This window comes from Halichoeres trimaculatus, unplaced genomic scaffold (assembly GCF_033239565.1).
Source record: "Halichoeres trimaculatus isolate MK-OKI-2021-1 unplaced genomic scaffold, fHalTri1.1 fHalTri1_scaffold_2, whole genome shotgun sequence".
Lineage (NCBI taxonomy): Eukaryota > Metazoa > Chordata > Actinopteri > Labriformes > Labridae > Halichoeres > Halichoeres trimaculatus.
The window spans coordinates 33,131,883-33,145,061 of record NW_027437180.1 but is presented as its reverse complement, the minus strand read 5'-3'; the positions used below and the strand labels follow the sequence as shown (position 1 = coordinate 33,145,061).

At 40.3% G+C, this 13,179-nt stretch overlaps 3 protein-coding genes across 3 annotated transcripts; all 3 read left to right on the top strand.

Annotated features, from left to right (window-relative positions):
• Positions 1-2,556: 2,556 nt before the first annotated feature.
• On the top strand, positions 2,557-3,800 carry LOC141800403 (sialidase-3-like). Its single transcript, XM_074682909.1, has 2 exons — positions 2,557-2,766; positions 2,862-3,800. Exons 1-2 carry the CDS (start codon positions 2,557-2,559, stop codon positions 3,798-3,800), a joined length of 1,149 nt encoding a protein of 382 aa, XP_074539010.1.
• A 3,788-nt stretch (positions 3,801-7,588) lies between these two features.
• Positions 7,589-9,973, top strand: LOC141800395 (sialidase-3-like). The gene is made up of 3 exons (XM_074682898.1): positions 7,589-7,798; positions 7,941-8,875; positions 9,970-9,973. The coding sequence occupies exons 1-3, from the start codon at positions 7,589-7,591 to the stop codon at positions 9,971-9,973; spliced, it is 1,149 nt and encodes a 382-aa protein (XP_074538999.1).
• A 1,330-nt stretch (positions 9,974-11,303) lies between these two features.
• On the top strand, positions 11,304-12,584 carry LOC141800388 (sialidase-3-like). The gene is made up of 2 exons (XM_074682884.1): positions 11,304-11,513; positions 11,655-12,584. Exons 1-2 carry the CDS (start codon positions 11,304-11,306, stop codon positions 12,582-12,584), a joined length of 1,140 nt encoding a protein of 379 aa, XP_074538985.1.
• The last annotated feature ends 595 nt before the right edge of the window (positions 12,585-13,179 follow it).

Here is a 13,179-nt window from a genome sequence, read left to right as displayed (position 1 = left end):
TCCTGGGTAAACAGGTGAAATATAAAAACAAGTTTTTGCTCCTGCGACCTATTTAAGCAGGCTTCATGGCCTTTACTGCAACTGCTCAATGAGAAGATCTGCGACAGCATGTTTGACCCAAGTCCTACAGGTTAAAGGCAACGCTACCGTTTTTCATCACTCCAGTTTAAAAAGGGCATTACACTAATTCTTCTGCATGCTGGCCACATTGTGGGAGTCCTGAAGCAAACCCTTTTCACATATTCTGGTCCTGTCCATTGTTGGTTCAATTTTGGCGTGAGGTTTATAAAGTTTTGCAAAGTGTTTTTCAGATAGACATCCAATTCAGATTTATCTTGTTATATTTAGGTGCTATAACATCAGAAAATGTTTCTTTTAATATCAAATACTTGTTTTGGATTCTTAGTGCTGCCACCAGAAAAGCTATAACTAGAAGGCGGTTAAAACGTGGAAAACCTACCGTGGAGAAATGGATTGATATAATCTCTGATTATTTTTAGATCGAGTAGATGACCTTCGCTTTGAGACTTCAACAAGGGATTTTTTTGATAATATATGTAACCATGTATGTAAGACCATCATTTGTCTAGAGTAGATCTTTGTGTCCTTTCTTTGTTTTATTTTATGTTTCCTCTTAAGAGGAGTTTAAGTGTCATTAGCCACAGTTACATGAGGAGTTTTTCGTCTTTCCGAATGGAATCTTTCCGAATGACTTTTCTGAAAACAATAGTATACATGGAAAGGAATATTCCAATCTCTGGTCTACATGCGCCGCTGTAATCAAACAGAATAGTCAATGGGGCATGTGCAGAAAAACGTAAACATCACGAGATTTATCAAAGCTGGAGGACAGCAGTTTGTTTATCACGGTGTTGCAATACTCCGTATTGCAAGTTTTTCATCCGTCCAGTCTTGAAATTATGTTCAGTTCTTTCAAAGATTCGATCAAAAAACAAACTTTCCGCAGCAGACCAGTGCTGACAGCTCGCCGCCATTTTTAAAGTTGAGGAACATCTCTAGTTGCGTCTTACATCATATCTGAGCATGCGCTGAAAGAACGTACCCTGACAACTTTCCGTTTGAGTGGATACATGATACCTCAATCAGTTTGGGGAAGGGAATATTCCACCCCTGTGAAACCGATTAAATGTCCATTCGGATTGGCACTTTTCTTTCGGAATGATGTGTTTACACAGGTTAAATTCTTTCCATTTGAGCAAATAACCGAATGCAAGCGGAATATTTTAGTCTATGCAAACGTGGCTATTGAGGTTTACCCCAACATTTGATAAATATGTATAGGGTTGAGTATGGCTGATACCTGGCAATTGGTATCGGTACTCAAGGGTACCAATTTTATGTACTCTTTTGAGTTTTTGTGGAAGAAAAATATCAATTTCTTTTATAATAACGATAATATATATATATATATATATATATATATATATATATATATATATATATATATATATATATATATATATATATATATATATATATATATAATTTTTTTCAATTTAACACATTTATCTCCAATATATAAACTTTGTACTAGGGAAGAGAAACTGAAACTTAAGTATCAATCTGTACACCCAAATATTGATCAATACCGAACCCAACAGTGGCATCAATATATCAATAATTTAGATTGATTAGCACACCGCTACTCATAACAATATATATATATATTTTTATAAATTGATTGAAGAGCCGCACACTGAAAGGCAAAGAGCCACTTATGGCTCTCAAGCCGCAGGTTGGCCACCCCTGGTATAATTGGTCCTTACATGCTTTTATACTGCTTACTAAGTCTGGGATATTTTACTGTTGGATACAGTGGTACAATTACAGATGGCTTAATGAGAAGTATGATATGTTTTTCACTGAATGTATGAATCTGAAAAAACATTATAAAAAAAAAAAAATTTTTTTTTTTAAATTAAGGCAATGCTACTCAATACTGAGGACATGGAATATACTTATGAACAGTGAAAGTAATTTTTAAAAAAACCTCTAATAAATTTTCTCTGTTATTATTCTAGCTCTTGGTAAATAGAGCTAATCCTGGTGATCCCAACTCACCCAAAACAAGAACAGTTTTCTCTGATTTAAAGTCAGTCAGTGAGAAAAAAATGTAACATATAGGATTTAAGACATCATATGTAAACTTCTTGGGGTGCAAATTTACCTGTGATGCATTGTTATAAAAAAAATAACCTACTCTTTCTTTAAAATATGAAAGTGACTCAGATTAATTAAAACAATGATAAAACTCTGCTTCCTGTGTATTTTGAACTTCACATTAATGGTATTTGACACGACTTGGGAAATTATGAGGGATGTGACAAGCAAAGATTACAGTATCTTGGTAAACATGTCCAGATATTCAGTTAATGATTCATGCACAGTCATAAATATTTTTTTGTTCTTGCAAAGTTGCTAATTAACTAGTTTTTGTTGATAAATATGGAAACAGAACCCCACCCCACCCCACTAATCTGTGGTCATAAAAGAGGTACACTCTGCAGCCTTGTCTTTCAGTCGTCCACAACAACCATGGCGGATTCCATGGGTTCTCACCTGCAGAGACAAACTGTGTTTCGGAGCGATAAGAAATGGGTTTACAGGATCCCATCTCTTTTCTATGAGGGAGAGACTAAAACTCTTTTAGCTTTTTCTGAGCAGAGAGGCTCTTCCAATGATGCCAGCTCTAAATATCTGGTCATGAGCAGAGGAAGACTGAAGGAGGAGGACAACTCTATTGAGGTAACCACCAAGGGTGACTGACGCCTGTTTAGCACACAGAAACTTTTAAACTGTGGAAGAAACACTTCCACATCTCTAACTATTATCTTTTCCAGTGGTCGGAGCCCGAGCGAGTGGAAAAGGCACACCTTCATGGACACCGTCCTATGAACCCCTGCCCACTGTATGAGAAAACCAGCAAAACACTCTTCCTCTTCTTCATCTGTGTTGAAGGCACTTATCCAGAGTGGATGCAGATATTTTTCAACCGCAACAAAGCCCGTCTCTGCTACATCAAATCTAACGATGGAGGCCAAAGTTGGAGTGAAGTGACTGATTTGACTGACGTGCTGAGTGAAATTGGAACTTGGGCCACATTTGCTGTTGGGCCAGGCCATGGTATCCAGACAGAAAGTGGTAGATTGATTGTCCCGATGTACCGGTACGTTTGGAACACACTCTGTTATCAACCTCCTAATGCACTCTATTTGTTCAGTGAAAATAAGGGTGTCAACTGGCATTTAAGCAGTATCATTAAAAAAGAGTCACTTGAATGTGAAATGGCAGAGGTGTCAGATGACACAGGTCTGAAGTACATCTACTGTAACGCCCGCAGTAGGAAGAGCTACCGAGTGGAAGCTCTTGATAAAAATGACGGGGCTGGTTTCACCGTCCTCAAACAAGATGAAACCCTTGTTGAAGAGGGCTGTCATGGCAGTGTTGTGTCCTTTCCAGCTCAAAGTCAAGTCACCCATGATGGTGATCAGAGCCAGAACCTAAATAAGTGGCTGCTCTTCAGCCATCCAAGCCATAAGTCCAAACGCATTGATTTGGGGGTGTATCTGAATGAAACTCCACTGCTTGCAAAAACATGGAGCAAACCCTGGATCATGAACAGTGGACCCAGTGGTTACTCAGACCTGGCCTACATCGGTGAAGGAAGGTTTGTTTGTCTGTTTGAGTGTGGGGAGAGCAGTGAGATTGAGCAGATAGCCTCTGTAGTGTTTAGCTACAGTGACATTAAACGGCGGATTGAAGTAGATGATCAAGAATAGATAAAGTCTGATGTGAAGTCCTTTTTTTGACTGTTGAATGAATACATAGTTTTTTTTAAGACTTAACTGTAAAAATTATCTGCCTGAAACAGCAGGCACTTATGCTAGAAGCTGTTTTATTTAATTGTACATAAATGTTTTGTTTCTGAACTGTTTCACTTCCTTTCAAACTAACTCTGTATGCATCACTCACTTTTACACAAGAATATGAGTTCAAGGAAATGAATAATGTAATGTAAATAAAGTCCTGTGGAAGATGATGGATGATCTGGGGACTTTTCAGCCTGTTGCTTAACAGTTGTTTGGCATCAACGAGGAACAAACTCAAGATAGTGAGTTTCTGTATGAGACAGAATGTCAAAGATGAATACTTAAGACATTTTCTTGTTGTTTTAAGTTTATTTTAGTCGGTTTTGTAAACTTACAATAAACTTTAAGTTAGGTTTTTTTTTTTTGTAAAGCCTTTTTTTTCATTGTAATTTCAGTTATTTTTTTAACCTTTAGTTTTTGCCATTTCTTATGTTTTTGTTAACTATAATATTCTTGGTTTGTCATTTTGATGCCAATCAGATTAATCAATTAAAATCAATGCCATTCTAAATATTGTAAGTGTGACTTTTGTGCTCCGAACAGATAGCACCAGGATGACCTGTTAACATCTTTTAAAGTTAATGAGCATCATGAGGAGCTGGAAGTGAATGCTGAGTGAACCTGTGTGCTGTTTGAGAGAGCTGCTGTGTTGCTGAATGTGTTTATTTGTGACTGAAAGAAAATGTTTTTGGCCTCTGTGTATCCACTGATGTGTTTTCAAAGACAATAACATGTAAAAGTTGAAATATTTTGGAATAACTACTTAAAAGTACAAAAAATTGTCCCATAAACCAAAGATATCATGGGCCCCCCCCACAGAACCTCCACGGTCCTGCCTCAAGGGTCTCTGACCCTCTGCTGAAGACCTCTGGTATAAAATATAGGCCAGAAGATTGGTTGTCTATTTGAAGGAAGTTTTGTTTGTTTGTCTTTTGCATCTAGAGGCTTAAAAATAAATAAATAAAACTTAATCATCACGCAGTCTGTTTTTTTTAACCATTTACATGCTGCTTCTATGGTGTGACATTGTGGGGAAAAAATCAAAAGACATCAGCCGAGATATGAGGAAGAAGGATCGTCAACTTCCACAACTCTGGTTCATCCTTGGGTTCAAATTCCAGATGTCTTAAAGGGGCCATCACAAAACCCTGATCTCAGTCCCATAGAAATGTGTGGAAAGATCTGCAAAGGCAAGTTTGACCTAAGTGAAACAATTTAAAGACAATGCAAATATTAAGGACATGGATATAAATTTGGTGAGGCTATGGAGAATGACTTCTGGACGGCTTCGAAGAGGTTCTGGACCACCATCCGGCATCTCAGGAGGGGGAAGCAGTGCACTGTAAACACTGTGTTCAGTGGGGACGGTGCGCTGCTGACCTCGGCTTGGGATGTTGTGAATCGGTGGACGGAATACTTCAAAGACCTCCTCAATCCCACCAGCACGCCTTCCTTGGAGGAAGCAGGGTCTGGGAATGATGGGGTGGGCTCTTTCATCTCCGGGGTTGAGGTCGCCGAGGTGGTTAAAAAACTCCTCAGTGGCAGGGCCCTGGGGGTGGATGAGATCCGCCCAGAGTTCCTCAAGGCCCTGGATGTTGGGGGTCTGTCGTGGCTGACACGACTTTGCAACATCGCATGGACATCGGGGGCAGTGCCTCTAGATTGGCAGACCAGGGTGGTGGTCCCTCTTTTTAAGAAGGGGGACCGGAGGGTGTGTTCCAACTACAGGGGGATCACACTCCTCAGCCTCCCTGGTACGGTCTATTCAGGGGTACTGGAGAGGAGGGTCCGCAGGATAGTCGAACCTCGGATTCAGGAGGAGCAATGTGGTTTTTCGTCCTGGCCGTGGAACTGTGGACCAGCTCTGTACTCTCATCAGGGTCCTCGAGGGTGCAGGGGAGTTTGCCCAACCTGTCCACATGTGTTTTGTGGACTTGGAGAAGGCATTTTTACCATGTCCCTCGGGGAGTCCTGTGGGGGGCTCTCCGGGAGTACAGGGTGTTGCACTGCTTGTTACGAGCTGTCCGTTCCCTGTACGACCGGTGCCAGAGCTTGGTCCACATTGCTGGCAGTAAGTCAGACTCGTTTCCAGTGAGGGTTGGACTCTGCCAGGGCTGCCCTTTGTCACCAATTCTGTTCATAACTTTTATGTACAGAATTTCTAGCCGCAGCCAGGGTGTCGAGGGGGTCCGGTTTGGTGACCTCAGGATTGGATCACTGCTTTTTGCAGATGATGTGGTCCTGTTGGCTTCATCAAGCCATGACCTTCAACTCTCTCTGGATCGGTTTGCAGCCCAGTGTGAAGCGGCTGGGATGAGAATCAGCACCTCTAAATCCGAGTCCATGGTCCTCAGCCAGAAAAGGGTGGAATGCCCTCTCCGGGTCGGGGATGACATCCTGCCCCAAGTGGAGGAGTTTAAGTATCTCGGGGTCTTGTTCACGAGTGAGGGAAGGATGGAGTGAGAGATCGGCAGGCGGATTGGTGCAGCGTCTGCAGTAATGTGGATTCTGCACAGGTCTGTCGTGGTGAAGAGGGAGCTGAGCCGGAAGGCGAAGCTCTCTGTTTACCGGTCGATCTTCGTACCCACCCTCATCTATGGTCATGAGCTTTGGGTAGTGACCGAAAGAACAAGATCCCGGGTACAAGCGGCTGAAATGAGCTTCCCCCCGTAGGGTGGCCGGGCTCTCCCTTAGAGATAGGGTGAGAAGCTGGGTTACCCGGGAGGAGCTCGGAGTAGAGCCGCTGCCAGATAAGGTATCTCTGGCATCTGATGAGGACGCCTCCCGGATGCCTCCCTAGTGAGGTGTTCAGGGCACGTCCTACCGGTAGGAGACCCCGGGGCAGACCCAGGAGACTCTAGAGAGACTATATCTCTCAGCTGGCCTGGGAACGTCTTGAGATCCCCCCCAGAAGAGCTGGACAAAGTGGCTAAGGAGAGGGAAGTCTGGGCTTCCCTGCTTAGACTGCTACCCCCGTGACCCGACCCCGGATAAGAGGAAGAAAATGGATGGATGGACGGATGGATAGATAAAAACTTATCGTTAGTGAAAGTCATAAAGCAAAAAATCTCTAGTAAATCTTTACTGTTATTTTTCTGGCATTCAGTAAATCGAACTAATCTTGGTAATTTGCACTCACCTAAAACTAGAAAGTTTAGTCTGATTTCGTGTCCCGCTGTGGAAAGAAAAAGGTTATATGTCTTTTTATACGGCATATGTAAACTTCTGGCCTCAGCTGTATGTGCATGTAAATTTCACTAAAACTACTATCTATCTTCGAGATATAAAAGTGCCTCATATTAAATCATAAAACTAAAATCAGTGCTATTTTTGTATTATGAACTTGACTTTGATCATGTTTGAAATGACTTCAAAGGTTATGAGATTCAGATAAGCAGAAGTCTCAGCATCTTGGTGAACAAGTCCATAGAGAAAGTTAATGATTTATGCACAGATAGACATTCATATGTGTTCTTGGGAAGCCAGCTGAAGGGAATATAGCTGGAAATAGAAATCCCCCTTATCAAGAGACATGACACACTTCCTAAGAAAGGATCAATGGCATAGGGGGTGTGACCAAAGAACCTTCCTCTTAACACAATCTCACCTAGGCCTTTAAAACTGGGGGAGAGGGACCAATCTGGGACTATTAAAGAGATCTACTCTGCCACTTTTACCTCCAGTCCTCTAGAAACACCATGACTGATTCCACGGGTTCTCACCTGCAGAGACAAACTGTCTTCAAGAGCGATAGGAAAAGGGTTTACAGGATCCCGTCTCTTTTCTATGAGAGAGAAAGTGAAACTCTCCTGGCCTTTGCTGAGCAGAGAAAATCCTACAAGGACGCTAGCTCCAAACATCTGGTCATGAGCAGAGGAAGGCTGAAAGAAGAGAACAACTCTATTGAGGTAACCACCTGTTTCGTTTTTTTGTCACAGAAACTTTCAAACTGTTAAGGTTATATTTCCACATCTCTAAATAACTACAAACTAACATTAATTACTATTTTAACCAACCGAACAGCTCTATCAATCCGTTAACTTTTTCCAGTGGTCAGCGCCTACACGAGTGGAAAAGGCACACCTTCATGGACACCGTCCTATGAACCCCTGCCCGCTGTATGAGAAAACCAGCAAAACACTCTTCCTCTTCTTCATCTGTGTTGAAGGCAACTATTCAGAGTTTTACCAGATACATTTCAACAAAAACAAAGCCCGTCTCTGCTACATCAAATCTAACGATGGAGGCCAAAGTTGGAGTGAAGTGACTGATCTGACTGACGTGCTGAGTGAAATCAGAACTTGGGCCACATTTGCTGTTGGGCCAGGCCATGGTATCCAGACAGAGAGTGGTAGATTGATTGTCCCGATGTATCGGTACGTTTGGAGAACACTATGTGATCAACCTCCCAATGCACTCTATCTGTTCAGTAATGATCAGGGTGTCAATTGGCATTTAAGCAGCATCATTGAAAAAGAGTCACTTGAATGTGAGATGGCAGAGGTGTCAGATGACACAGGTCTGAAGTACATCTACTGTAATGCTCGCTGTAAGGAGAGCTACCGAGTGGAAGCTCTTGACAGGGCTGGTTTCACCGTCCTCGAACAAGATGAAACCCTTGTTGAAGAGGGCTGTCATGGCAGTGTTGTGTCCTTTCCAGCTCAAAGTGAAGTCTCTCAAGATGATGATCAGAGCCAGAACCTAAATAAGTGGCTGCTCTTCAGTCATCCAAGCCATAAGTCCAAACGCATTGATTTGGGGGTGTATCTGAATGAAACTCCACTGCTTGCAAAAACATGGAGCAAACCCTGGATCATGAACAGTGGACCCAGTGGTTATTCAGACCTGGCCTACATCGGTGAAGGAAGGTTTGTTTGTCTGTTTGAGTGTGGGGAGAGCGATGAGATTGAGCAGATAGCCTCTGTAGTGTTTAGATACAGTGATGTCAAACAGGGGATTGAAGTAGATGATCAAGAACAAATAAGGTCTAGTTTGAAGTGTTGTTGTTTTTTTTGACTGTTAAATGATTTTTTTTTTAAGACTTTAAAAAAATATCTGCTCTGATACAGAAGGCACTTGTTCCAGAAGCTGTTTTTTAAATCTGGGCATAATCCTTTTGTGTCTAACCTTTTTGATTACTTATTGTTCTAACTACTTTTCACACTAACTTTTTATGAATTACTCACCAGATATTTGGTATCTGCTTTGTAAGAAAATCAAGATTATTGGAATTGAAAGAAATATATGATGCCATGTTAAAGTTCTGTCTATGAGGAAGATGTTGAATGGTCTGGTGACTTTTGCCCTTATGCTTGGCAGCTGTTTGGCTTCAACAAGGAACAAGGAACAAGGAAATGCCTAAAATATATTGTTGCACTGCTTTAAGAAACTAAGTTTTTAGTTTACATTTAAATAACCTGACACTGAACCCTGTCCTTACTCTTACTACATAACCCATGAAACATGGAAGGTTTTTTTTCTCCTTGAGAAGAAAAAAATGTTGACTTATCTGAATTTTACCACTGAAAAATGACCAACTAGTCTCTGTATCTGTCATCAAGTTTATTTCTGCTTGGTAAGTGAAAGATTTCATGAAAGCACCTCTTCACCTGAGACATTATGGTTTGTCCTTTCTATCACCCTATACATTATCAGAGAGTATAATACAGTCTTATTAAAGGTATTTTAGTGGAGTGAGTTAACAGATGTTAAATATGAAAAAAGGGGAACGTATGGCAGAAAAAAAAAAATTTCACATCCACAAAACATTGTAAGTTTCTCTATTAGTTTGTGAAAGATGAAAACTTAAGACATTTTCTTTTTAATTTTAATTTCTTTAAGTTAGTTTTTTTTTTTTACCTCACAATACAGTTAAATTCAGTAATTATATATATGAAGTTTTTTTGTCGAGCCTCGTTTTTGTTTTAATTTCAGTTGACTTTTACCGATTGTTTTTATTACTTCATATGTTTTTGTTAACTTTAATATTCTTGGTTAGTAGACATTTTGATGCCAATCAGATAAAGTTAAATCAATGCTAATCTAAATATTGTAAGTGTGACTTTTGTGCTCCGAACAGATAGCACCAGGATGACCTGTTAACATCTTTTAAAGTTAATGAGCATCATGAGGAGCTGGAAGTGAATGCTGAGTGAACCTGTGTGCTGTTTGAGAGAGCTGCTGTGTTGCTGAATGTGATTATTTTTGACTGAAAGAAAATATTTTTGGCCTCTGTGTATCCACTGATGTGTTTTCAAAGACAATAACATGTAAAAGTTGAAATATTTTGGAATAACTACTTAAAAGTACAAAGAATTGCCCAATAAACCAAAAATATCATGGGCCCCCTGCAGGACCTCCACAGTCCTTCCCCAAGGGTCTCTGACCTTCTGCTGAAGACCTCTGGTATAAAATATAGGCCAGAAGATTGGTTGTCTATTTGAAGGAAGTTTTGTTTGTTTGTCTTTTGCATCTAGAGGCTTAAAAAAATAAAAATAAAACTTAATCATCACGCAGTCTGTTTTTTTTAACCATTTACATGCTGCTTCTATGGTGTGACATTGTGGGGAAAAAAATCAAAAGACATCAGCCGAGATATGAGGAAGAGAATTATCAACCTCCACAACTCTGGTTCATCCTTAGGTTCAGATTTCAGATGTCTTGAAGGGGCCATCACAAAACCCTGATCTCAGTCTCAAAGAAATGTGTGGGAAGATCTGCAAAGGCAAGTTTGACCTAAATCATACAGTTTGAAGACAACACAAATATTAAGGGCATGGATATAAACTAATGGACCTTGAAAGCATTAAAGTAATGCAAAAAATCAAATAAATCACTGCTGATATTTTTTGGCATTCAATTAATAGAACTAATCTTGGTAATTTGCACTCACCTAAAACTAGAAGGTTCAGTCTGATTTCATGTCACACAATTGGAAAGAAGATCATATGTCTTTTTATACAGCATATGTAAACTTCTGGTTTCAGCTGTATGTGCATGTAAATTTCACTAAAACTATCTTTCTTCAAGATACAAAAGTGCCTCATATTAAATCATAAAACTAAAATCAGAGCTATTTTTGTATTATGAACTTGACTTTGATCAGGTTTGAAATGACTTCAAAGGTTATGAGATTCAGATAAGCAGAAGTCTTAGCATCTTGGTGAACAAGTCCATACAGAAAGTTAATGATCTATGCACAGATAGACATTCATATGTGTTCTTGGGAAGCCAGCTGAAAGGAATATGGCTGGAAATGGAACATCCCCCTACCTTATCAAGAGACATGACACACTTCCTAAGAAAGGAACAATGGCACAGGGGGTGTGACCAAAGAACCTTCCTCTTAACACAATCTCACCCAGTCCTTTAAAACTGTGAGAGAGCTTTTACTTTCAGTCATCCAGAACAACCATGGCTGATTCCACGGGTTCTCACCTGCAGAGACAAACTGTCTTTAAGAAGGATAAGAAATGGGTTTACAGGATCCCGTCTCTTTTCTATGAGAGAGAAAGTGAAACTCTCCTGGCCTTTGCTGAGCAGAGAAAATCCTACAAGGACGCCAGCTCTAAACATCTGGTCATGAGCAGAGGACGAATGAAAGAAGAGAACAACTCTATTGAGGTAACCACCTGTTTCGTTTTTTTGTCACAGAAACTTTCAAACTGTTAAGGTTATATTTCCACATCTCTAAACAACTACAAACTAACATTAATTACTATTTTAACCAACCGAACAGCTCTATCAAACTGTTATCTTTTCCAGTGGTCGGCGCCTACACAAGTTAAAAAGGCACACCTTTATGGACATCGTCCCATGAACCCCTGCCCGCTGTATGAGAAAACCAGCAAAACACTCTTCCTCTTCTTCATCTGTGTTAAAGGCACCTGTTCAGAACAGGACCAGATTCTTAACAACAAAAACAAAGCCCGTCTCTGCTACATCAAATCTAACAACGGCGGCCAAAGTTGGAGTAGAGTGACTGATCTGACTAAAAAACTGCATGAGATCAGAACTTGGGCCACATTTGCTGTTGGGCCAGGCCATGGTATCCAGACAGAAGGTGGTAGATTGATTGTCCCGATGTATCGGTACGTTTGGAAATCAAAGCAAGAGCAACATCCTAATGCACTCTATCTGTTCAGTGATGATCAGGGTGTCAATTGGCACTTAAGCAGCATCATTGAAAAAGAGTCACTTGAATGTGAGATGGCAGAGGTGTCAGATGACACAGGTCTGAAGGTCATCTACTGTAACGCCCGCAGTAGGAAGAGCTACCGAGTGGAAGCTCTTGACGGGGCTGGTTTCACCATTCTTGAACAAGATGAAACCCTTGTTGAAGAGGGCTGTCAGGGAAGTGTTGTGTCCTTTCCAGCTCAAAGTGAAGTCTCTATTGATAATGATCAGAGCCAGAACCTAAATAAGTGGCTGCTCTTCAGTCATCCAAGCGATAAGTCCAAACGCATTGATTTGGGGGTGTATTTGAATGAAACGCCACTAAAGTCAAAAACATGGAGCAAACCCTGGATCATGAACAGTGGACCCAGTGGTTACTCAGACCTGGCCTACATCGGTGAAGGAAGGTTTGTTTGTCTGTTTGAGTGTGGGGAGAGCGATGAGATTGAGCAGATAGCCTCTGTAGTGTTTAGCTACAGTGACGTTAAACGGGGGATTGAAGTAGATGATCAAGAATAGATAAGGTCTGATTTGAAGTGTTATTGTTTTTTACTGTCAAATGAATATATTCTTTTGAGACTTTAAAAAAATAACTGTTCTGATACAGAAGGCACATGTGCCAGAAGCTGTTTTTTTAATCTGGGCATAATCCTTTTGTATCTAACCTTTTTGATTACTTATCGTTCTAACTGCTTTTCAAACTAACTTTTTATGCATAACTTACCAGATGTTTGGTATCTGCTTTGTAAAAAAATCAAAATGATTTTAACTGAAAGAAATAAATGATGCCATGTTAAAGTTCTGTTTATGATGAAGATGTTGAATTGTCTGGGGACTTCCAGCCTGTTGTTTGGCAGCTGTTTGGCTTCAACAAGGAACAAGGAAATGCATAAAATATATTGTTGCACAGCTGAAAGAAACCAAGTTTTAAGGTTAATTTTTAATCTTCTGGACTTTAAATAGGCCAAATTTATTACGTTATGGGTTGTTATTACATTATGGGCCATTATTACGTTATGGGCTTCTACACCTGTCCTTACTCTTACTATGTTACCCATGAAACATGAGAGGATCTTTCTCCTTAAGAAGAAAAAAAAGTTGACTTATCAGAACT

What these genes read in the sequence shown, in the direction of transcription:
- LOC141800403 (XM_074682909.1), top strand. Translation starts at nt 2,557, where the DNA reads ATGGCGGATTCCATGGGTTCTCACCTGCAGAGACAAACTGTGTTTCGG. An exon ending in AGGAGGACAACTCTATTGAG is followed by an intron (nt 2,767 to 2,861) that starts GTAACCACCAAG and finishes TATCTTTTCCAG; the next exon opens with TGGTCGGAGCCCGAGCGAGT.
- LOC141800395 (XM_074682898.1), top strand. Translation starts at nt 7,589, where the DNA reads ATGACTGATTCCACGGGTTCTCACCTGCAGAGACAAACTGTCTTCAAG. An exon ending in AAGAGAACAACTCTATTGAG is followed by an intron (nt 7,799 to 7,940) that starts GTAACCACCTGT and finishes AACTTTTTCCAG; the next exon opens with TGGTCAGCGCCTACACGAGT.
- LOC141800388 (XM_074682884.1), top strand. Translation starts at nt 11,304, where the DNA reads ATGGCTGATTCCACGGGTTCTCACCTGCAGAGACAAACTGTCTTTAAG. An exon ending in AAGAGAACAACTCTATTGAG is followed by an intron (nt 11,514 to 11,654) that starts GTAACCACCTGT and finishes TATCTTTTCCAG; the next exon opens with TGGTCGGCGCCTACACAAGT.